The sequence below is a fragment of the Styela clava genome, chromosome 2 (genome assembly GCF_964204865.1).
Source record: "Styela clava chromosome 2, kaStyClav1.hap1.2, whole genome shotgun sequence".
NCBI lineage: Eukaryota > Metazoa > Chordata > Ascidiacea > Stolidobranchia > Styelidae > Styela > Styela clava.
The window spans coordinates 30,914,556-30,934,466 of NC_135251.1; the positions used below are offsets into that span (position 1 = coordinate 30,914,556).

The 19,911-nt window shown below is 36.2% G+C and overlaps 1 protein-coding gene across 1 annotated transcript; it reads right to left on the reverse strand.

The window, feature by feature from the left end:
* Positions 1-13,966: 13,966 nt before the first annotated feature.
* Positions 13,967-14,974, reverse strand: LOC144432155 (uncharacterized). The gene has a single exon (XM_078120270.1). It carries the CDS (start codon positions 14,972-14,974, stop codon positions 13,967-13,969), a length of 1,008 nt encoding a protein of 335 aa, XP_077976396.1.
* Positions 14,975-19,911: the final 4,937 nt, after the last annotated feature.

The following is a 19,911-nucleotide window of genomic DNA, read 5'->3' on the forward strand; positions in this document are numbered from 1 at the left end:
TTGATAAAGTATAGGGTAATAAAGAATAGGTATTAGACGAATCCGAGCCTATTAATCTTAAAATGCTTCAAAACAAGACGATGACCAAACGGAACGTCTCAATTCTCAACACAATATTATTATTCTGATGCTCGTAGGTAAATCGAATCACATGCATAAGAACTCAAAATTTAATACATAGATTTATATTAGCCGAGATCAACCTATCAAAAATAGTTACATTTCAACTGGTTTGTTTGCTTAGCGACGAGAAATAAAATAATTTTTCGTTACGTCGGAGTTAAATAAGGCTCGTTAATTCAGCGTGGGTCGAAAATGCAACTCTGTTTACCCAGAGTTATCATTCATTTTATCGAAAACAGAATTCTTAACACATGGAATTATGACGCCTGAAACAACATTAAAACGAAGGCGACATGTGAAATGATGAGGCACACCCAAATTTTGTTTGAATACCAAGTATCACTTAGCAAATTTAAGATAAGAAATATAATATTGCATTGTAAGTTCCGTGCTCTTCAGTTTTCATATTTTCTTGGCAAGAGAGGCCAGTATAACTTAGCATACAGCGATAAATTTTCCGCAAAACGTTCCTCTACAGCCGAGTATATACAATAAATGCATTCTCACAATAGCTTGCAAATGATAAGACAATAATACGTTTGACAATATCCAGACCTAACACAAAGCATAAACAGAATTCAGGCTATATACTATCGAATCATGCGTGTTCGCAATATTAATTTAAATACTGTATAATTCTTAAAATATATTAGGATCCCGACGTGCGAAGTATCAACTGATATCGTTATAGCTGGAGTTTTACCCCGGGCCATAAAAGTCACAGCTATGAAAATATGCAATTTCCTCCCGGATTAAATAAAATATGAAGAGTTAATAAAGGATTTAAATAATATTTACTATACGATATTTTATATGAATACTACAATACCATTGCAGTGGAGCAAACATTGCTTTAGAAGAGAAAAACATTAAAAGTTTATAGCCTAACTATTGGCGGTATTGAGGCCATATACTGAAATAACGTATCTTACATATGACTGCTTGCATAACATCTCGACCGTCCGACCACAATGCGGATGTAGTCGACGGTTTTACGACAGGCAAGCGGGACAAGATCAGACTCGCCTTGTGCAGGTTAACTGTAAGTGGGCTCGATCTTTTAATGACGAGCGGAATAGTTGCCGAAACCTAATTGTAAAGCTGAGCAAATAGTTCGGAATACGATATCAGTGGCAAGAATACGAAACTTCTAAAATCACCTATGATAAAATAGATAGATATATCATAAAAATACCGGCTTACTGCAACTAACTTTTAACGCATAATCTGGTTAAATCTTGAATAGGAGCCGACGAAACACGATTTTACCGTGTATATCCACGACCTATAACAGAGTGACGGCAACCGAATCAAAATATTCTCAAAATGTAAATATAGACAACATAGTAAACTATGGCGCTTGTATTGTCTAAAAAATAACGAAAGAGTTCGCATAACGCCAATATTAGAGTATATCTATGTTCTTTCGCATTATACTAATTATTTGGTGAAATCGCTAATTTTTTCGCCTACTTGGCGGGACAGGCTAAATATGAATACTGTGAAAATAAGCATGTCATGTTTACATTATCCTGCCCTCGGGCAAGCGCTACCTTCACATTTAAACCAAACATAATCTCCGATCAACGATTTTCTAACCGGATATTGCTGTATTGCATGCAGTGTTTCTGACATTTTCGAATAAATCCTCAATATTAGACTCTATGGCAGAGTAAGTTTATACAATAAATATGCTAATACAACGAATATTATAACAGCTATAATGATGACCTACAAGATGTGCCACTGGTATCAAGCATCAGCCGACCATGAAATAAACTTCTACTTCCTGATCAGAAAATATCCATCTGCTCACACATAGCCTTAATTAGGCAAACGAATATGCCCATCACTTACTTGGAAACTTTACTTATAGTTTTGACTTTGTTCCTTATGAATAGCGTATCTCCCCTATCACACAAATTTCTATATACTAAGCAGAGCTATCTAAGACAAAACAAAAAACCATTCACTTTTAAATTAAACTCTGCCAAACACTTAACTTCAATATGAAGCATGAACTGACGATCGAAAGTCCAGACATTACTCTAAAAATAAAACGAGTCCGCACTTCCCGCCCGCCGTACAATTTCGACTGTTCGATGTCAGTCGGATATTACACCTGACTACAGTAGCGCAAAATGACGCAATGTCGGACTCGAGCGTCAGATTTTCTCTTTTTTTCAAGAAATGGCGTTTCGTGATGGGAGAAACATTCTGCATCGTTTCGTCGTGTTTCAAATGCTATCTTGTACGCGAATCCAGTCCAATTTTTCATACAAATTTAGGGTTTCAGTCACACAATAATATTAACGTAAAGAACATATTCAGCGCAAATTTGAGAAATTATATGCACAACATTCGCCTTATTAAATGGCCAACGATTAAACTGACTTTACAGAAATTTTTTTTTAATTGATTGAAAATTGATAATAAAATAATTTGGCGTGATTATCTTTGATTTCAGGTAGTATAACTTCTTAACTTGTTGGATTTCGTCCATTGCAGACCGGTAAGTTTTGATAATCTGTTCAGGGGTGTATTATATATATATAATGTGTATATACCGATTTCGGTTTTCGGAGATTTCTCAGGGGATTTTCTTGAAATATGTAACCACGTAACCCCGAACACTGGGATAGCGAGTTCGTTTTTGTGCAAGGCTTAATAATTTCGAAAAAAAACAGAGTAAAAGGTTAATTTCAGAATATCATATGATCATTACTATCGTTCGACTTATTAAAAACTGAGGGCAAAAACTCAGTGCAATCATTTTTTCATCAAATTATTCTCCGTATTTCTTTAGTCGCCAGGTAAATGGTGCATGAAATCCAAACATCTCACGATAGAAGATCACATAATTATAATTATGCATCTCCGTTTTGCTCCTTCGTAGAAAATCAAGCACAAAACGACTCGTTATTAGAAATTATCGGCCATTCTTTTTTATATTTGGCCATGAAAGTTTACTCAAAGTGGTTGTGCCATGCTATTTGAGTTTGAAAAATAATAATGAGGTTACGAGTTGCGGGACAAACGAAAACACAGAGAGTTAAATTTTCCCGATGAGACATTAAATAACGATGACCATTACCACAGACGTAATACTTATAATACTCTCCACTATTAATGTATCACCCGTTTAAATTAAAGTGCGCATAATATTTACTTAAATTTAAATATAAGCTACATACTCAGTAGTCAGTACTAGTAACAGAGACCCTCACTACACCATAGGTGGCGAGCACTGGCCGCACAATGGTACTAAAACTGGTAAAATTAACACATGCCTGCAGGTTGTGAATTAACCGAAGAATATAGTCGAATCGAAATTCCTCAATATCGCAATATTCTCTCACTATAAATTAACACAAAGATATCCTTTTGTGCTTTTTACATACTAATTTGCGAAAATATTCAAGAATCCATTAATCATTCAGTACCCTGTACGTTTCCATATATTTCGAGTGTATCCAAATGAATTATTAATAAGTTGCAGGTGTTCGTCATTCCAATCTCAACCTCAGTCTAAGTAAATAATCTACAAATATAAACTTCTTATAAACCGTTGAATACCAATACGTCGTATTGCAAAGTTTGATTTGTCAACTAAAATACTACACATTATCGAGTCTTGGAATAAAATCGATAGTCTGCTAGGAAGAAGAAATTCTTGTTCCTATTTATTCGCCTTGCCCACGTAGTGTGCGGGGTTGTTTATTCCAGGTACCAAATACAATATGACAATAATAACTTGCTGCAGATTTACAAGCGTGCTGAGATGGTAACATGTACATTCCGTCGCAAACTAGTGTTTTATGAAGTAGACTTTAATGCATAAATCACCAAGGGAATTGGGAAATGTTTTGGGAATAACATGCGAAATACGAAGCATTGATTGTGACGTGCACCTCTTACTCCTATGTGCGGAAGTAAATTAGGGTCGAAAAATACTTAATGTCATATAAAAATACTATGTCATATTAAAGTTATCAATGTAGAAATTTGGCAACAAAAAATACCCAAATTAATTAGGCTAATCTGACTGATATATAGCTAAAAACATGGCTCAGAGATAGCGAGGCAAATGCCGCGAACATGATCCATCACCTCATGCAGAAAATAATTTCAACATAATATGTATTCTAACTCAGTGGTTCCCAACCTCCGGTGCCGGTCCGCGAAGCTTTTCTGCCGGTCTGCGAAAAAGTTCGGTGTCTTGTTTTTAATCTGTCTCAATCGCTTTGCCGAATACAAGGTTACGTTGGTTTATTGCGCAATTTCTCTTCCGCAGTCATATTGCGACGTCTTTTGCGACATCTTGACGCCGAGGCCAAGCAATCACACTTTTCGCTTTTCGGCTCCGATTCATCGCGAATGCGCTCCATCAAATCTCGCAAGATTCAGAAACCTAGAAATCGACACGCGTGCTTTTTTGTTCTGCGAATACGAGGTTGCGTTGGTTTATTACGCAATATCTCTTCCGCAGTCATATTGCGACATCTTGGCGCCGGGCAATAACACTTTTCGTTTTTTGGCTCCGATTCATCGCGAATGCGCTCCATCAAATCTCGCAAGATTCAGAAACCTAAAAATCGGCACGCATGCTTTTTTGTTTTGCGTTCTTTTCCTGATTAATAGGATCATCCATATAAACGTTATGCATATTTCTTCGTTTAAACCAGAAAACAGTCAAGAACTGTATAATATGATGAACCCGATAAAAAAGAAAGAGCCTGATTAAAATTGTGATTCAACTTTACAGTCCAGATTCAAGAAAGAATTACTTGACACAATTTTGAATATCTCTTGATAAGAATTCCCGTCGCTAAGTAATCGAGCCATCAAACTGTTGTGCGTATTTTCAACCAGCAACTGCGTTATGAAAAAAATTTTCATCACTAGATTCAATTAAAACGAAGCAAAGAAATCAGCGGGCACGCCGATTTGGCATGTATTATACGCAGTATGTTCCCCAGCTTTTCTTTTTAGGGGGGGTGTTTCGAAATTTAGGGGGTGCTATTAGAGATAAAACTAGGCTATTTATATTCTTAAAAAATGGTATGTATTTAAGAAACGATGTACATGAGGCCCCCCCCCCCAAGTTGATTGACGGCGAGCCAAAATCCACAGCAGAATAAAATTGTAGGGCCATAAAAGGGGAGCGAGGAAAAGTGCGGGACGTCACGGCTAGGGCTCAAGCGCCCTGAGAAAATTTTGAGAAATAGACACCAAAATAGGCTCTAAGCTTGATTTTAGATACACCTAGCATTGCAGTTTGTTATGTAATGAAATCAATAATTATAGTATTTAGCTGATAGAATTCCCGGGAAATAGAAAACGGCTTAAGCACGGCTTTCAACCGTAAATATAAACTACTACGTTTCAACAAGTAATTTGTAACTGATAGTGACTAATGAAGTTACTTGCTCATCTGGCATTGTATGAATGGCTACTTATGGCTTGTTTTGTTATACATTTCACATTTTTTTGTTGAACATGTTTGTTTGACTTTTGTACGGATTAAGCAATGAATTAAATTTTGAAATAAGCGCGTCAACTGATCATAATGTTGTATTCCTTCAGAACTGAAATATTTTTTGGTAAGAAGACAAATCGCTGAAGTTTGATTCTTTTCAATAAAGAAATAAAAACGCTGTCATTCATATAAAAAACGTCTGTTTTCAGTGACTAGTTTTCGTTTTGTGACATCTTTAGGCTGTCCTAATATACGGCTGATATCTAAAATACTGCAGTGTGTAATTCTAATACCCATACGTATACATAAGATACCGGTATAATTCAATTGTTACGAAATAAACGTGCTTAAACTGTGATAATGATGAAACAATAGACAGTATCTAAAACTCACAAGGTACCACATGAAGGGTTAAACTATTTCACTCAAGTTCGGCGGGCCATTATAAATCGTCACGCCGGCCGTAATTGGCCCGCAGACTGCGGTCTAGAACCCCTCATCTACACTGATAAATATGCCATAGTCGTTATATTTGAATACAATTATACTTGAGTTAGAAAATACAGTGTGGAATCGCACTTCAAAATTAGGGGGGGGGGGGGGGTGTTTGAAATGTTAGGGGGGGTGTTCACCCCCTATAGGGTGGGGGTAGGGAAATCACTGATTATACGTGTTTTTTTGTGTGAGATGTTTCACGCGTTCCTTTCTTACGCATAATGGGTGCCCAGTACTGAATTATGCAATGGTATAGTATTAAATGGTATTATTTTCTGTTCCAACCATTTCCATTTTTGCCAGGCACATTATTTGATAGTTTTTCTCTGTGTGTAATGTTTTTAAGTGTGCCCTTTTTCTCTAGAAGAATATTGAGTGCCTGACCATGCATTGTATTACGCAAATATATGTTATTCGTTTCTGTTACGGTCATTTCAATTTTTGCCGGTCCGCGAGTACATTTAATTTAACTTTACCGGTCCGCCAGGGTAGAAAGGTCGGGAACCACTGTTCTAACTAAGGTAAATATAACGGAAATATCGGTCTTTACCTATAGTCCAGTGGTTCTCAAACGATGCCCCTCCCCCACAAGGAGGCGTAGACAATTGTTTGAGGGATAGTGTAGCTAATTTAAAGAATAGAAATTTGTTAGATTTGATCATATGCGCCTTAGTTTGGATATTTACATTTTTAAACTCTTCATTTATTCCATTATTTACATGCCATCCACCTTTTTTCAGCGTGTTTTTTTTAATAAAACAGACTTCCGCCTTACTATCTGTTATTTGTAGCTTCTTGTTAGCTAGTTACTTTTGAGGTGGGGCGCAAGACTTGACTTCAAAAAAGGGGGCGCGGCTTCAAAAGTTTGAGGAACCACTGTATTAGCCGATACTGAAAATATGGCCAAATATTTCCATTACCGATATATCTCTAGTTCGGTTACAGACATTTATATACTGTTAACTTGTGCATAACTGTTTCTCACATTCTTACTGAATTATTGAACCCAAATGAACTCTGGTGACTATTCCTGCATCTGTAGTACAAACACAAGTTTTTATTCCCAAATTCGAAACATAATTATGCCCGGCACTTGCCTATTGCGTATATACGTAGTCTTACGGCGGCATCTAACGTACTCTGCACATCTTTATTTAAGCCACTGCCACCGCCAATATGTTGTATATAGTTCCTTTCGCTAGTTCGCGATATGGACATAGGAATCAGGTGACGGGTTCTTGCACCACAATGTCGTTGTGGTCGTGACGACAGCGGAATTGCATGCGACATAGGCCGCGAGCCGAGACACTGAAAAACGCCTAGAAAGTGAGTTTCGTAGCGCACAACCAGGTAACTACCTGAAAATGATTTTAAAATGTTCCTTAAAAATTTAGTAACAAATATTGCCTTGTTCCCACTTCCAAAAGTTGCAAGTTTTACGGAAAAGACGCTTTTTCTACAAGAAATATGTGCTACAATCTGTCCTATAATCTCTACATTTTCGGCAATGAACAATGACTTCTGCATGACGTAACAATTGAATCGAATCGGCTGTTAGCGAGCGGATGAATATTAGTTATTACTGCTCGACCTTGCGTTGAGTTGGGCAGCCTTTCCATAGCCCTGTTTAGTTGTTATTAGTTAAGTTATGCTAAGACGTTGTTGAAAAATGTATAAGTAAGTTAGTAGATCTATAGTGATTAGTTATCACTACACATAGATTGTTTGTAGATTGGTCTGGTTTATGTGTTATAACCCCAGCATTGACTGACAATAGTTTTGTCTTGCGTTCGTTAACTCGAACTGTCTATCTGTCGATAGCCTTCGGCTGTAGTAAGGAGACGTTTGAAAACACCTTATGAGTTTATTGCAATTCCGACAATATATACAGAAATACAATGTACACACAATTTGATCAAATCTAGTCTGATTAAAACAAAACACATTGCTGGATATATAGCTTTCTACCAAGCAATTAAAATAGAATAAAGAAACAGATTTTTACATTAACGATTAAAGAATCACGCGTCATTCCGGTTTCTGGTTAGCTTTCGGTTCACTATAATCAAACATTATTAAAAGTGTTTTCTTGAAGTTCATTACTAGCAATTAACTTGTTATTGCCAAGTCACCGTGTTCCTGGTCACGTACTTAATCCAATTATGAGATGTAAAAAATTGTTCTCAAGTGGATAATTTGGTTTTAACAAGATATTTCGAATTTACGTTATTGGAATATTACTGGAAATAAATTTTATTTTTACATGGGATGGCACCGAAAGGCTATTAAATCTTGAAATTGGATTTTGAGAAATTGATAATTGCTATAACGGGAATAATTAATTTTGGTTTTCATGAGTTTCTCACGAATTGGGCCAATTTGGTGTAGTTTTGTAGTTACATAACAACTAATTGGCTACATAACTCCCCCGCAGGAGTTCGGAGAATTCTAAGGATGCAATTTGGGCTGAGAAGGCGGAAATGACGTGCTGTTTTCATGAAATTCAACTAAAAATAAAAAATAAATTTTAAGCTGTATAAAGATAGATTAAATATAGTTATTCCTGAGATAGTTATACATGAGGTATATTATTGTTATAGGTATTGATGTAAATGCACGAAGTATTTAATTCTTCGTAAAACACATGTTAGAAAGAAATCATGTTAAAGTATAATATATATGTACAATATGAGCATTGCTATTCGACTAGTCTGCCAGACTAGGGTATAAGTTCGAATTTAATCTATTATTGGGATTTGGTCTGGATTGATAGATTTGACCCCCCTGATCTTGTCTATTGTTTTGCACAAGAGGTTGAGGTGGTTCAACAGGGTTCACTTGTTCCCTGCGAGCAGCCAAGTATTGCCGAAGCCGTTGTATTCTAGGAAGTCCTTCATCTCTCAGTTTTGGGCAAAGTTTCTTGATAAAACAAACGGTCCAAATAGTGGCCCAAATGAGAGATAAATGGAATAGGAGCATATAAATACCTGATAAAATTGACGTCTTAATGAAGGAGAGGGCATGAACAAAAGTGTCTTGCACTTCATGTGAGATAGCATCAGTATCAGTGTCTGATGTGCTATCTGCATTAGTTAGGGTTTGCTCACTTAATATTCGTTCTCGAATAAGGTTAATGTGGCTGATTGATAATAACATATTATTAATATCATCATAACCCTGGTGTCCCCTTGGTAATTCGTTATATGCTTCATTGTAATCGATAGGATTAAAATTGTCGACAAAAGGCTTGAATGTGGGTCTCAGAAATTTTACATGCATATCCGCATGATTTAAAGTATAATTGACGTAGTTATAGAACCGACCGTCAATTTGAAACGTAAATATACGACCAGGCGTATAATTTTCAAAAAAATGAATACCCACATAAGCGTTAGAATCAGGGAATATTTGTGCAATGATCGTTTCATTGCTATTATTAATAAAGTGCACTAAAGGTCGGGTAGCATATTTACCCTGTAAAAAGAGGTTCCTAAGAACGGTAACGTTAATACGTTGGCATTCAATTTCGGTCAATATATCACCCACGGTGATAGCTGCTCTGTTCCCACCTAGTAACTGACTTAGGATCTTACCGGGGTATTGTTTAGACAGGAGTTTAATATTAGTGGTTAGAATGCTTTCAATTTGGCATTCCAAATAATTAATATCTGCTGTCAATTTGTTTATTACCTCGGAAACCCTATCAGTGCTTTCTTGAATAAACCCAATTAGAGGAGAAGATTCTGAAAAATTCTTTACAGTATAATCGTAATTAAAGGCGGGATATTTAAGAGTAAAAAGGGATGAACCATCAAGTGCAATGCATTGTTGCGTTTCGAATAACAAACCATTATTGGTACAAAAAGTATCAGACTCAAAACATCTTTTAACTGACTTGCCACATGAACCCCAGTTATGGATTGATTGCCCAAGTTTTGGAAAATCTAAGCGGTAAATCTGATTAGAAGAATTATAATGTAAAATAAGTTCAGTAACAGTTGTTTGGTATTGAGGGCAATCAATTAAAGGGTGGTGTTTCCAAATTAAAGTTTGACTTCCTAACGTGCATGACCCAGTTAATATGTTGCAGGTGGAAATTGAAGGGAAAGCACCTAACATTACCCCATGAAAAGGATCATACGAAATTTGAATACGAGACAAATGAGCATTGATCACTTGTCCGTGTCTAGAGGATGGCCAACTATAAGTAACTTTTGCCTTGTTTTGAGTGGACCAAGTATCTGGGGAAGTGGGTTCTAAATCTCCAATATTATCAGCTTTTAACGTGTGTACCCAATCTTCACAATATAAAGGGGTGGGTGGTTCTATCATGGTAGAAGTCAGTTTACTCGAATGTGCACCAAAGAAAAAATAATGACTAGACCATTTAGTAGCAGATTTCTGACATACATATAAAGTAATATTTGTATAGCTAGAAGATAATTCATGTACCGTAACAGAGCATTGCTTAATGGTTTGGGGTGTCTCCTTAGTACAATTATTGGGCTTCTGAATAAAGTATTCAGCTTTGGGTCTATTGGGGTGGCATAGGTTCACTGTAACTGTTGGAGTTGGTAAAGCAGATTTAAATGGCAGACTAGACGAATAAACAAAAAGATACATACAGATTGCGAGGCACTTAATAGTAAACATAATCGTCTCTCTGTGGCGGTCTAGTTGTCCTTCCGTGTCGAGTCCTTGATTGTATTGATCCTGAACCTTGTTGATTGCTATTAGTTTCCTCGTTCTGCGTAATAAGTAAAGAGTCGTCAATATCGGTTGATATTGGTACGTTATATCTGTGTATTAGTACGTCAGATTCAGTAGTTGGGGTATTTGAATTAGAAATGTCCTGAGTATCGGGAGTGAAAATTTCTTCATGAGCCGGCTTAACTCTATCAATAGAAACAGTGGTAGGTTTGCCTTTAAAATCAATCTTAAAAAACTTGTCGTATTTTTGTATAACACGAAAAGGTCCTTGATAAGGTGGTACCAGTGGTCTTCTAACTGCGTCAACACGTAGAAAGATGTGACTGCAAGTATTCAATTCTGGTGATAAGAATGTCTTTCTATTTAGAGGTGTTCTCGGTTGGATTGGTTTCAACTTATTGATGAAATTGCTCAAGCGTTTCATAAACGCCTGAGGGTTAGTGTTGATACCCGGTTGGTTGGTCGAGAAAAATTCTCCAGGCAATTTCAATGGTGTTCCATAAAGTAGTTCGGCGCTACTGTATCCTAAGTCCTGTTTAATGGCAGTTCGCATGCCAAGTAGAACTAAACCCAAGTTTTGATACCAATCTGCAGTATTCCGGCAGTGAGTCATCAGAGATGCTTTTAATTGTCGTATTTGTCTTTCAACAGCTGCGTTTGAGGCTGGGTGATAGCTAGTAGTTGAAATGTGTTGAGAACCGAGAAATTGCATTGCTTCTTGCCATAGAACACTTTGAAAGCAACCTCCACGGTCACTGGTGATGATTGCAGGTACGCCATATTTAGAAATCCAGAACAGAAAAAATGTTTTAACTACCGTTTCAGATGTTATGTCTTTAATAGGAATAGCTTCCACCCATCTCGAAAATTTGTCCACAACGAGAAGTATATAATTATATCCGTTAGATGGTGGTAAAGGTCCAGCAATGTCAATGTTGATATGGTAGAATCTTTCGTCTGGAGTTACGATAGTTTGCAAAGGTGAGATCGTGTGCCTTTGAATTTTACATGATTGGCATGGAATACACGCTCGGCACATTTTCCTAATGTCAATGTTCATGTTTGGCCAAATATATCTTGCTTGAATAAGATCTTGAGTTGCTCGAATTCCAGGGTGACTTAATTGATGATTCGTATCGAATATACGTTTTCGAAATTTCTTCGGAATAACTGGGCGTAGTGTTGATAGTTTTGAATCGCATAGTAGATGTAAATCGTCACTAAGTTTCACAAATCGTAATTCCATGCTTTTAGGATCATTGTACAGGTTTTGAATGTCCGGATCCTTACGTTGTTCCAAAGCGATGTCAGACAAGGTTAGAGTTGTAGGCAAGTGTGAGAATGCGGCAATTGTCGCTCTAGACAAAGCATCGGCTACCACATTACTGCTTCCAGCAATATATCTCATGTCATTTGTGTATTGACTTATAAAATCGAGATGACGAACTTGTCGTGGAGATGATCTTTCAGCACTTTTGTGTAGGGCATACGTCAATGGTTTATGGTCAGAGAGGATGAAAAACGAACGTCCTTCCAAATCATATCGAAAATGTTTGACACTCAGATAAGCAGCTAGTAGTTCCCGATCAAAAGTAGAATATTTCCGTTGGGCTGGGTTTAACGATTTTGAGAAAAATCCTAATGGTTCCCATTGATTATTTCTCTTTTGTTGTAATACACTTCCAATCGAATCTCCTGAAGCGTCCACCGCAAGAGATATTTCTGCTTCTGGGTCTGGGTGGTTTAATAATGCAAAATCACTCAATGCATTTTTCGATTTTTCAAAAGCTTCGTCATGTTCTTTGGTCCAAGTAATTTTCTGATACTTGTTCGAGTAATGAGAGCACATTTTATGAAGTGGAGCCAATATGTTAGCACAATGAGGTAAACATTTTTGGTAGAAAGTGTACATTCCCAAGTAAGCACGTAGCTGTCGTTTGGTTTTCGGACGAGGGTAGTTCCGTAAAGCATTTACCTTTGATTTGATAGGCCGTATTCCTTTATTATTCACATGATATCCAAGAAATGTTAATTCAGGTACTCCAAACAGACATTTGTCGAAATTAATTATTAGACCGTAGTCGTGTAATCTTTGAAAAAGTTGTCTGAGATGTTCTTCGTGTTCTTCCGGTGATTTGGAAAATACCAAAATATCATCGACATAAGCAAAAACATTTGGAATATTGCGGATTACCATGTCGATGAGTCTTTGAAATGTTGAACCTGAATTTTTAGTGCCATATGGAGTCACGTGATATCGAAATGCGCCAAAAGGTGTAACTACCGTTGTTTTGTCCATGTCTTCGGATTTCATCGGAACTTGATGATAAGCAGATCGCAAGTCAACCTTCGTAAAAATTTCCGATCCATGGATTTCATTAGTGAAGGACTGGATGTTTGGTATTGGGTATGTGTCCTTTTTTGTTTGTATATTGAGGTTTTTATAATTTCCACAAATTCTGTATGAGTCAGTTTTATGAATGTCTCCATTTTTCTTCAAAACAACCGTAATAGGGCTACCCCACTCACTTGTAGATGGTGAGATAATACCTTGTTTCAAGAGTATGGAAAATTGCTCTTTGGCAGCTGTATATTTCATCTGTGGTAATCTATGAACTTTACTTCTCACCGGCAATCCAGTTGTAGTAATTGAATGCCTCACATCATGTTTTGTTGTAAGTGGATTGATTGTTTCTCGTAGTATTGAAGGAAATTCTTTCAATATTTGAACGTAACGATTGTCCTTGTTGATGCCTGAGGCGATGTTCGCCGCTACCAAAGTCATTGTATTTTGCTTCATCTCGTTCGTCGTGCTAGATGGATCAATTAGTGAGCGATTTTTAAAATCAAGTATAAGTCCATAATTAGTTAAGAAATCGCTACCCAACACAGGCATATTTACGTCAGCAATTGTAAAAGTCCATGGCATTGTCTTGTGCTGTCGTAATTTCAAATTCAAAGTTTTATCTCCAAATGTAGAAATACGAGTACCATTAACAGCTTGAAGTTCATGTGTTGCGTGCCTGCTAGTAGAATTGAATTTCGAAAAGGGTAAAACACTTATAGCAGCACCTGAATCAATTAAAAAATCAAGTTTTGTACATTCGTCATATATAAATAATTGCCGACGCTTACCATCCGTGTGCAGACCATTCGCATTCAGCGTCTTAATCGAATGGCATTTGAGTTTGGGTGTTTATAAGTACATCCCGGCATACATTTCTTGGCTTTATCCCCGAATGCTTTATGATAATAGCAAAGTCCACTTGATCTAAAATTTTGGGGACCATCGGTACGTGGAGCTTGGTTTGAATTTCTATAATTATTCATGGGTCGATAAGATTGGGATCGAAAGTTATTCTGATAATCTCGTCTCGGACGCCACTGGGGCCTAGACGAATTATTCGTAAAACGTGTAGATTGAAATCCTCGTTTATTTTGATGATTGACATAATTCGGTTTTTGCCAGTTAGTGGAAAATTCTCTGAAGCTATCGGCAAGGTCATTAATTTTTGCTTCAAGTAATTTATTTTGCACCTGACTTTGTACATACGTGTCTTGTTTTGAAAAATCCGAGTTTTGTACGATTCGATCCGCTTGAATTGCCAATTGGTCCACTGTATTGTCGTAGTTTGACGCCAAAATATTTCTGATAGATGACGGTAACTTTTCTAAAAATAATTTCTTGAGCAGGCTGTTAGCAAGAGTTTCCTGCAAACGTTCAGGTCCGATTAAAAATTTCAAACGTTTTAGCATTTCAGAAGGCATTTGATCTCCTAGTTCGGAAGTGTGCAAAAATGCAGTCAATCTCTGATCTTCCGTGGGTGCAAATTTTGTCAACAAAGCTTCCTTAAGCTGAGCATATGGTCTAAGTCCATGTATCTCTAGTAAATCCAAGCCAATTCTATCGATAACTGAGTTATCTAACACAGCCAAAACTTCATCAAATTTTTTGGTTTCAGTAAGTATGCCTGCTCGTGAAAATGCGCTCTCAACGCATCTAAACCATAATTGCGGGGAATCAATCCAAAATGGTGGTATTTTAAAAGGATCTCGAGAGACATATTGTCGTAATGGCCGGGAAGGTGGAGTATGAGTATCGCTAAATAAATCAAAATTTCCCGAAGTGCTAGAATGACCTTTTCTTGTTTGATCATCAAGAGACATACTCGCTTTTAATTTGGAAATATAGTGATTAGTTACCACTACACATAGATTGTTTGTAGATTGGTCTGGTTTATGTATTATAACGTGAATCACTAGCTCACGTTTACAGTATTTTAATAAGATTTATGATGGACGTATAAATACGACTCCGATATCTTTCGATAGGGAGGAGGCGATGTAAACCATTCAAAGCTAGTAGGGATAAATGTTATAAGATTTATATTCTGTGTATCGTGGAAATCTGAGAATAAAATCAAACAGAATTTACCCATCATTTATGCTATAAATGGTGACCCCGACGTGATTTAACCTTCTGAAACGGACCAGATCAACGGACAACAACCAGGACAAGCAACAATTGGACGGAATCAACCAAAAAGCTGACCAAGCGAAAGCTATCAACAATTGCCGAGAAACCGTCTATACAAAACGTGCGAAAATCAAATTCGACCAACTTACGAACGTCTGGGAGATTGGAATTGCCTGGAACAACGATTGAAGTAGCAAATTGTTGACAAGCCGATATGATCAGAAACATTATGAAAAGACAATGATCTCAATTGAAATTCAGTTGAACTACGGTAACGGACTCTGGAAACGTTAAAATCATGAATATGGACTGTATTGAACATCGATCGAAATGAACTCTTTTAGAACATGATATATGTTCGAGGTGAAAAACCTAATCAAAAACGAACTGTTGAAAACAATGAACTATATGGACTGTTTTACTGTAAATTACGCGCTCTATTCCGAACAATAGAGAAATTGTCGCGCTTACCTAATGGATATACAGATCAGGAGCATGTAATTCCACAATTTGTTTCATGATTTGCAGGTTTTTCTCCTCATTGAGACAGACATTTTTCATTCTTCCACTATTACTAAGGTAAAGTTCTTCTTTTTCTTCTTATATATATACATGGCGTTTCATTCGGCTTTCAATTTTTATAAATTAATTAATGGTAACAACTTTGAATAGTCTAATTTCAAATACCTTTCAAGAGATTTATATTATTAAATATTTGTGGTTAGCATTTCTTTTCGATTAAATAGATTTCGTTATCATTAAAATGCTCTCTAAAAGTAGATTCGAGCGAGTCATACTTTTAATTATTTACAAAGCCGTCATATAGAACGGTGAAATAATAAGCTCGTTAAACAAAAATTGTATCCAAAAGCGTTATTTTTTCAAAAAAGCCCTGAGATGGCATAAACTTAAAAATGCGTTTTTTCTTCCCGACATGGGACAAGCATATATTGACCAACTAGGTCTACAAAATCGTAACAATGCGATAAAGCGAGTATAAGTATTTTAACTTAGCGAAATACATTAAATTGAAAATATGTTTTAACCGTCCAAACAAAATCAAAGGTCGGGATCTCCAAATATAGTGATTAGTTATCACTACACATAGATTGTTTGTAGATTGGTCTGGTTTATGTGTTATAACCCCAGCATTGACTGACAATAGTTTTGTCTTGCGTTCGTTAACTCGAACTGTCTATCTGTCGATAGCCTTCGGCTGTAGTAAGGAGACGTTTGAAAACACCTTATGAGTTTATTGCAATTCCGACAATATATACAGAAATACAATGTACACACAATTTGATCAAATCTAGTCTGATTAAAACAAAACACATTGCTGGATATATAGCTTTCTACCAAGCAATTAAAATAGAATAAAGAAACAGATTTTTACATTAACGATTAAAGAATCACGCGTCATTCCGGTTTCTGGTTAGCTTTCGGTTCACTATAATCAAACATTATTAAAAGTGTTTTCTTGAAGTTCATTACTAGCAATTAACTTGTTATTGCCAAGTCACCGTGTTCCTGGTCACGTACTTAATCCAATTATGAGATGTAAAAAATTGTTCTCAAGTGGATAATTTGGTTTTAACAAGATATTTCGAATTTACGTTATTGGAATATTACTGGAAATAAATTTTATTTTTACATGGGATGGCACCGAAAGGCTATTAAATCTTGAAATTGGATTTTGAGAAATTGATAATTGCTATAACGGGAATAATTAATTTTGGTTTTCATGAGTTTCTCACGAATTGGGCCAATTTGGTGTAGTTTTGTAGTTACATAACAACTAATTGGCTACAGATCCACTTGTAGATCCTTACCACGGATATGGGCCGTGAGACGAAGCCTTGAAAACGCCCAGAAAATGAGTTTCGTAGCGCACATCTGGTAACTAAATAAATTCTTCAGTTTTGTGTGAAAATGAACATACTGAACGCATTACAGCTTGTTCCACAATCCTGATGCGAAATTGAATATAAGAGGTTCCCGGAAATTCAATAACCATAAGTTTACAACACATACATAAGAACTATGCAATTCGAGATCCCTACAGCACACTAACACAAATGTATTCCTGTAATGTTTTGCCTGACCAAAATCGGACTTCCTCAGTCAATCATAATTTATTAGGTAGATTACGAAAATATGGCATACATGTAACCAACAACAAAAAATACTTTAATTGTGTGACAGGAGTCGCGAGTGACCTCGAAAGCAGCGACACCAACAACGCTGATTCACATTAGCGAATAAATTTTATGTAATAACCACAAGCAGTTTACAACAAGATCAGCATTAAAAAGCTACATCCATTTTATAGAAACTATCAAACGTATTTATTTTTAAGCAATGAAGTCACAAATTAACATCGTGAGCACGAAAACACAAATAAATCAGTTATTTCTCACTTAGAAATTTACCGGAAAAGTCAAGAAAATTAAATGAGTGTGCAATATGTATATAACATAGTGAACAGAAATATTACAATTAGTCTTTTTTCAATTTATGTGGTTATGTATTTGAACAAAGGCAATATTATTTCTAGAAACAGGACTACGAAACTAACAAATGTCCGAAAAGAAAAACAAATAAATGATACTTATTAAATCAACTGCAATATCTAATTCACTTTCTTCTGAATTGTTTTCGAAATCCACTATCTCGAAAATCGACTTTTCCTTTATAAGTGTACTGTGATTTTTGCAGTCAATACAAAAACAAAAATCTGTGCAATTTAAGTTGATTTTGGCACACTTGCATAAATTATTTTGACTATTTTTCTTACACTTGCAGTTTGCCAACTCAAGAACTGATTTGAGGGCCACATGCTTCTTCAGTGAATCATTGTTGGGTGGAGAGTATAATCCTTATGTTTGCCAGTGTTAAATAGACGTGCCCTAGTATCATTTACATTCTTCATATCCTCTTCATACAGTGAACAAACAAATTCCTCAGCTTTATTTATTAATGCCTCGTTAACCTCAAAAGATCTTCATAGTTGAGAAAAAAATGAATTGAAAACCTCAATGAAGTCCCCAACATGAGTTTGATGGGCAGATGGGCACATCTAAGCTGTTTGCAACTATTATGATTCTCATATAGTCTACCTTTACGCTTCAAGACTTCTTGTTAGAGCCTGCGTTAGGTCGGATTGGTGGAACATTGCCGTTTTCTTTTGTAGTACAGTATCTAAAATGAGAAATCATATTTGGAACAGCATCAGTGTAAAAATACCACTGAATACTAACTAATACCTTGAATACATAATGCATTTTATCTGATGTACTCAGTGAGCGTATATATATATATGCTCATTGCATGTACTACAGTCCAGCAGTGTTTGCATACCATTACTAGACTATTATCTACACTAAATTTTGATATATCACAGTCTGAAATGTCCTATGACAGTATGAGTATGGACTATAGATAGACTATATTTTAAAACATCAACTGTCTGTCTACAACTTGATTTCTCACATCTCAATCGTTTCCAATGCTACTTTCTTTCCACTCCGGCATAACTTATCATTGCTTCCCAGGTTCTTGTCGATTCTATGAATTTAGATTTAGACCAACCGACATTAGTAAAATTGATTATTTTCTTCTCTTTCACACAACCGTGCATTACAGAAACAGCCATTAATTTCTATTTCCACATATGCTGTGGCCTATATAGTAGTATAAGTCTGCTGAATAGTCAAGAAGAGTCATTAAATTAATCATAAACATTTCATGCAAGCCAGAAAATATCGTTGTTAGTGACATATTATTCTAGGTCTAGCCTTCCTTGGAGTTACCGCACCGTACCTATTTAACAACGTCTTATGAGCTAGTGCTCAACTAAAATTGCTATTTATGGTAAGGATATACAAGTGTTTATTATCTTACTTATACTTTTCAACACCTCCTTAGAATAACTGAACTAATAATAACTAAAAAAAACTATGGAAAGGCTACTCAACGCAAAAGCGAGCAGTAGCAGTACATCTGATATTCATCCGACCACTGGGGATCCACCTACAGCTCACTAATTTGATTGTTACGTCATGCAGAAGTCTGCGTTCATTGGCCCATGATACCGGAAAAGCAGAGAAAATAGGACAGATGGTAACACATATTTATTGTAGTAAAAGCGTCTTTTCTGTAAAACGTGCAACTTTTGGAAGTGGGAACAAGGCAATATTTGTTACTAAATTTCTAAGGAACATTTTAAAATCATTTTCAGGTAGTTACCTTATGTGCGCTACGAAACTGAAAGATGAATGGCCTCGGCTCGCGGCCTAACAGGGTTCCAGCAAACGACGCACGGTTTACAAATTTAAATTTGCACACAACTATTGAAACACCACCACTAGTATTTTAGGTAGGGTTTTGTTTTACAATTCTAAAAAACATCGTGTTTCAAAACAAGGGCTTGTTTTAAATCAATTTTTTTGTGTGTATTTTTCATTGAAATACCCATTGTATCGCCACGAAACTACGCCAAAACGTTGCATTCTGGCAGCTGCATACGCTGTCGGAGTAATAATTTCAAAAATGTAAGTAACAATTCTTATTTTGACTTTTACTTCTATTGCGTACATTTATCGCCACGTTTGTATCCCCACCAAAGTCA